Genomic DNA, 6,490 nt, shown 5'->3' on the forward strand with positions numbered 1-6,490 from the left:
GATGAGAAGCTAGCTTTTAATTATAAATTATAATTGTTAAAACAAGGCATCCATAAATAAAGGATTGATTAACTTCCTATTGGCCTTCACTTCTAACTTCTTGCCTCCTCATCCTACCTGAACCTGGGGCCAACAGCCAACAAGAAAGAAAGAGCACCCAACAATCGTCTCTGACTGAAATAAAAAGAATAGAGATTGCAAATTCACTTTTGACATTCAACCTACGTTTACCGCCCGTTTACCTCTTTGGTGGTTCTGAGTGTTGATGTCCTCTTATTCCTACCCACTTGACAATTACGATCTTGTTTTAGTGGGCGTAACAAACAAAAACATTAAAATGGATTTAACAGGGCTGCCAGATGGCTAGCGTTCGTCTTGCCAATTTCGACTTTTTTGCAAGTGACCAAATAGAAACTCTTAAACCAAACACTACAAACACTTTGACCCCTATTAAAAACTCATCGGTGTGGTAAAAAAATATCGACTAGACTAGAAAAACACTTCTGTTTTTTTTTATTGAATTGAAATATAAATTGATAAAAGTGAAACATTATTTTCCTTGTGGACATTTTTTTTTCTAATTTGAGAATTCACGTGACCATCTGGCAGCCCTGTCGCTGATCCATAACATTTTGAGATCCGAGAGTTGCCTCTCTTGTTCTTCTCCCTTCAAGAAGGTGAGTAAAGTCCTTTACAAAACACAAACTTCATGGCGGAGAGACCGATAGCACCAAGGCCAACAAGGTCCTTTAAATTTTCTTAATACTTATTAATAATTCTGTATGCTTTTTGGATGCCTTGGGCCTTTTTTTGTCCAAGTGTTACTAATCGAATTGGGAGGCCTTCCGAAAGCTCCTACATCCCCAGTATTCTTGTCAAATTGATTGAGAATTGTTTTGATTTTGTTTACCAACTCACCTGGGTGGGGTTCCCGACCTCGCAGTACTCAACTCGTAGTGGGAGGTATACTTGCTGTCCTATATCTGTTTTCTTTTTTCTTGGAATGAGATTACTTAGGGGAGGCCTTCCGAAAGCTCCTACATCCCCAGTATTTATGTTTTGGGAGGGGGAAAACTTTTTTTTTAATGTTTTAGTATGAGGTTTGGGAGGGGGGAAGACTTCTAAATGGAGGCCTTCCGAAAGCTCCTACTCCTACCTACATCCCCAGTATTTTTAAAATAACATAATGTTCGGGTTTGGGAAGGGGGGAACTTTTTTTTTTTAAGTTCCCCCCCCCCCCCCTTCCAAACCCCCTACTAGAACATTTTTTTTTTTTTTTAAATACTGGGGATGTAGGAGCGCTCGGAAGGCCTCCCCTTTTAAAAATAATTTAGAAAGTTTCCCCCCTGCCAAACCCCCTACTCATCATCATCTAGTCAGCTGATCCTGCGTAGGACGTTGCTTCCCGAACTTTCTTGCGAAACAGATTACGGTTTTCCGCCAGTCTACTTGCTTGAGTTGCTGTCATTCCCAGCCATTCACATATATCTTGTTCCCAGCTTCTTGTTGGTCTACCTCTTCCTCTCTTGCCGTCTACCCTTGTCTGCAGAATGTGCTTTTCTAATGATTCGTGGCGAGTCGTGTGGCCAAAATAGTTTAGTTTCAATTTCTTTACAGTTTGAAGAAGAATTGGTGATTTTATTCCGATCCTTCTCAGGACTTCTTTGTTTGTTTGTTTTTCAGTCCATGATATTCTGAGTATTTTTCTGTAGCATGCCTACTACTAGAACATTAATACTGGGGATGTTGGAGCTTTCGGAAGGCCTCCCTTACTTAATTTTGTCCTGACCCTGGCTGGGAGGGAAACAGTCTATTGAATGGTTCTAGTATGTTTGGGAGGCCTCCCGAAAGCTCATCATGCTAATAGTGAAATAACCCAAATATAGCTAACCCTAATAGAAAGAAAAAAAAGCATAGGATGCCTCCTATAGACCTAACTATACTATAGTTAGGTAGACCTAATTTGATGTGTTTGACTGATTTGTTGTCTACCTTCACCCACCTGGATTAGTGCTGTTGCTAAGAGGATGTTGATACAAAAGGAAAGTAGGAGTAGGCATGTAAAACCATCTTTGCAACACGATCTGTCAAAAAGCAATATTTTGCTTCTAAAATTTGTAATTGTCCAGTCATTGATTTAATTTATTGAAATTCAGCATATTGAATATTTTCAAGACTTAGAAAAGAGCCATTGCTAAGTGGGTACATCATTCAATTACAGTAGAATTACTTTAAACCGAAAAATACCATGAACTGCAAAGAATTTAATAAATTGTACGAGTATCTTCATTATCTTTGTACTAATCTTACGATGAACCGAAAAACTTCTAAGCAGGACTATCTTTAAACCGAAACAACTTGAGAGCACCTTCCCTTTTTCTTTCTATATTTTTCTTCAGAAATTCTGGAAGGTGGCCACACATAATAATGCCCAGCGATATTAAACAAATAGTAGTGCGGGGCGGTCCTTGGCAAGCTTAAGGACCACGGTCCTACGGTCCCTGGGAAATGAAAACCGCAACGACCGGTCCTAGGACCGGTCCTTTTCGACATTGAACATTCCTGAGAGACTGTCGGAAGTTCGAACCGTTTTGACCTTTGAGACCGTGGGATCGTTCATTCTTGAACAGTTAAAGACCGCTACACGATGAAAACCGTGGTCTACAGGAGTAAAACACACGGAGTAGTCACACTCATTTCAAATTGTAACCTAATTAGAGAAGAGGGGTGATGCCTTCTTTATTTGCTCACCGTACTTCATTGTTACTTCGATAATTTAATAAAATTTGAAATTTATCCCCATTAACGGAGATAATGGCATCGCCCAAGGCGTTGATCGAGTTGTTCGTGGCGTTGATACACACACGCAACTCCTACCCCCCTCCCACACACACACACACATTAGAGGGCAGCGAGCATTGAAGAGTAAGAGAGAGACGTGAAGTTATAATAAGAGGGGGTGGATGCGGTAATAAGTTAATAAGTAATAAGTGGTGTCCATGGTGACTTTTCGCCAGATCTAACAAACCCAGCTACCCATTCACTGCTGAGTAGACAGGGACTCAGGAAAAACTAGACTGCACCCGGGATCGATCTCTGGCCCTTTGCGTACAAAGAGAGTGCTCTATCAACTGAGCTATCGGGGTCCCCAAATATTCTATTGGACTTTTTTAAAATACAGACGTTATAACTGGGTTTTTTGGAAGGAAGAAACTAATGAAACTCATATTATTTGATTAGTTAAAACACCAAACGAAATTTTGATATTATTGTATTATTTTTAATGACAACAATGCGATAGAAAGGAGTGGTGACAAGAGATGGACAAAAGAAAACAAAAAATCGGACTTGCTACTTGCTAGGTTTGACACACACGCACACACACACACAAACACAAACATCTTTAGTAGTCACATGCATTTCAAACAATAACCCATTAGAGAAGAGGGGTCATGCCTTCATCATAGATCATTGTCATTGCGATCATTATGGTGTAGTAAATTTTGAAATTTACCCCGTATAATGGAATCGTCCAAGGCGTGTGCCTCCTGTTCCCCCCATCTCACACACGAAAGGGCGGTTTGCGGAGTGGAGGGAGGTGGTCGTCTGCCTCTATGGTCGTCTGTGTCGTTTAGTGTATGGCAAAGGGGGGTGGGTGTGATTAATTAAGTGGGATGGGTGGTGATTGGTGGAAGATAGGCAACCGAGCCAACGAATCGCTGGGGAGGTAGTATGGCGCGAGACCGTTGAAAGGTGATAAGAAGTGAGGACCGCCGCCGGTCTTCCACTATCGGACCGATCGTCGGTTCACAGCTAAAAGACCGTGGGACCGGTCTTTGGACCGGTCCTCAGCGCGGCACTAACAAATAGCGTAAGTATAAGGTGGTGTGGGGGTGAGGGGTAGGCAAACACTTCAATACTGCACTTGGGCTTGGCCAACACCACAATCGTACAGACTGGAAAAGGAAGACAACGGGTGACTGGCAGGCGAAAAGGGAGGAAAGAGGGGAATGTGGGATGTATAATCACGCAGACGAGATGTTCTCGCTAGTGTGTTGATGATTTGGAACGAACTGGATTTTCAACACGACAATAAGGGAGATGTGTGCGGTGGTAGACAACATGCCATTTCATTTCCACTTTGTTTAAATGTGTGTGTGAGGGGTGAAAGGGGAGGGGGGTTCTATGTAATTAGGCCTTTGAACCTCATGGCTTTTCAACAAAAGAGGGGTGTGTAGTAGACAGCTTAGCATTGACACGCCTTTTCATTTCCATTTCACTTCACCTCTGAGTCGCTGCGCATCATTCATTATCAATTATCACACAAGAACTTTCGATCTTATTTTTGCTTTACATTTTACTAAAAGATGTCTAAAAGAAAGCACTGTGCTAACACATTGGAGTTCAAAATCAAAATACTATGTGAAGTCGATGAAAAAAAGTTGAGCAAGATGGAGATATGTAAAAAACATGGCATCCCGAACTCACCTCTTTCACCAATTTTGAATGGAAAAACAAAACCCCCAAAAATATTTTTTAAACACACCAAAAAAAAAAAAAAGCACCACAAAATAAATACATAAATGGTTACCAAGACGACATTTATTCAACAACTTTATTTAAGGGGAAACGACACATGATACGATTAAATTTAAATGAGCAAATCCATAAATACTTACCACCTTTGAAAAACATCGCAAAACGGGAACTTGCTTTAAACCGAAATGGTTTAGAAGGTCCCCAAAAGTTCGATTTTAAAGTAATTCTACTAAATATATTAGTCAATAATAATTTTTTAAATAACCTTCTGCTGCTGCAGAGGTTTTAAAACAAACATTTAATGTCCCATATAAAACAAGAGTTACTAAAAAAGCATTTTTATTGGTTAAGAACAGGAGATAACGATGCATGTCGCTATTTGGGTTTTTTATAACTATGACTAATAGCATATAGCTAAAAAAATTGGGACCAGAGGTCAATGTTGTTATCCAGGGCTGTCGTTATCCTGAAGTTGCACTGTGTTTATCTCTTTAGTTCTCTATTTTATAACTTCTCTAAGACTGGACACAAATGAAGCATTACATGCCACGCAACATCTTTTGGGGGAGGGGGATTGTTGAACGTTGTTTCTGACACTGACACATAGTTTGTACTGATATACCTGGACAGTGACATTCTAAAGGTTAATTTGATTTATTAATGCCTCTCTTTTTTTTAAAATCTGTTTATGCTGTTTCAGGTCTCAACTCCCAAGTGGTGTAGCCATTATCAGAGAAGTCTATGAACATGAATATTCAGCGGAAGAATTTGAACTTGAACTCGACCGAGCACTTGAAACAAAAGCACCAACCATTGTTGTGGAACCAGCACGTCTTGGGGAGGACACCGCCAGATGGATAGCTTGTGGTAATTGCCTGCATAAAACTGCTGTTGTTAGTGGGCTCGGTTGCCTTGTATGTGGGGGAATTTGGTCGAACAATGGACTCCTTTTCTTACCTCTAGGTTTCACTAGTGTTGTTTGTGCTGGTGTGTATGCAGTTTCATGGCAGTTTGATCCATGCTGTAAGTATCAAGTGGAATATGATCTGATGAAAGTCCCCAAATTACCATTGCATACTCTCACAACGACAACTCCTGTAGTTTTAGTTCGTAAGGATGACTCGCGTCGCAAGATGTTACAAAATGTTATAGCAGTTGTAGCTGGTTCATATTGTTTTTATAAATTATATAGATGGTATTTGTAGAAGTCGTAGAACACTCATCTGTAACAATAGTCAAAAGAGATCTTAATGATTTTGTCATTCATAACAGGAGTATCAGTGTTTATTCGATTTGGTGGAGCTGGAATGTCAACATTATGTACAGATTATATAAAATGTTGCTTATGTTGTGTTATGTTATAGGTTGAAATTACAAAATTGCATTTCAAATAAAATGGGTTTTGTAAAATAGATTTTCTCTCATTTTTCTTTGTTTTAATTTGATATTGATGATGCATCAGAGTTTGGTTGGAGGAGACCTTTTTTATTATTATCTAGTTGACCCTGATACCAGGTTGAGGTGATGGGTCACAAATGTTTATAGTTCATGCAGTTCATGTATCCATCAACCAAAGGCTTGTTCCACAATTTCTTTATACCCTGTACATACCTGACGAATCTTACGAATTTTTCGTAATTTTACTCATTTCAGACAAATTCCATGGCCAATTACGAAAATACGAAATTGTATGAAAATTACGAATTTTTAATTATCAGTAATACTTAAATAGTGATGATGATGATAATAATTATAATAATAAGAAGAAGAAGTAGAAGAACTACTACTATAATAATGATAGTATTTCTACAGCTTATAAACATGACGATATAATGTTTAAGTGATAATTTTTTTTAATGAGCTTTTATATAGGGCAATATCCACTAAACGTGCTCAAAGCGCTTTACACAGGGTCCCTGACCAACAGCAACACGTAACATGTAGAACGAGA

General features: G+C 39.2%; 2 protein-coding genes across 4 annotated transcripts in view; one reads left to right on the top strand and one right to left on the bottom strand.

Moving 5' to 3' along the window:
* The window catches only part of LOC144973075 (vesicle-associated membrane protein 7-like), a 16,287-nt gene extending 15,661 nt beyond the window's left edge, over window positions 1–626 (bottom strand). Inside the window, exon 1 of one of the 3 annotated variants that reach the window (XM_078915068.1) lies at window positions 243–626. The gene's annotated coding sequence lies outside the window, so the exon portion shown is untranslated. Of the gene's footprint in view, window positions 1–225 lie in introns of all 3 variants that reach the window. The other 2 variants (XM_078915069.1, XM_078915070.1) reach the window with 2 other exon arrangements.
* Window positions 627–670: 44 nt separating this feature from the next.
* On the top strand, window positions 671–5,953 carry LOC144973076 (transmembrane protein 11-B, mitochondrial-like). Its single transcript, XM_078915071.1, has 2 exons — window positions 671–744; window positions 5,240–5,953. Exons 1-2 carry the CDS (start codon window positions 710–712, stop codon window positions 5,742–5,744), a joined length of 540 nt encoding a protein of 179 aa, XP_078771197.1. The 5' UTR covers window positions 671–709; the 3' UTR covers window positions 5,745–5,953.
* The last annotated feature ends 537 nt before the right edge of the window (window positions 5,954–6,490 follow it).

This window comes from Berghia stephanieae, chromosome 5 (assembly GCF_034508935.2).
Source record: "Berghia stephanieae isolate SIO BIC M18660-M18661 chromosome 5, UCSD_Bste_1.3, whole genome shotgun sequence".
Lineage (NCBI taxonomy): Eukaryota > Metazoa > Mollusca > Gastropoda > Nudibranchia > Aeolidiidae > Berghia > Berghia stephanieae.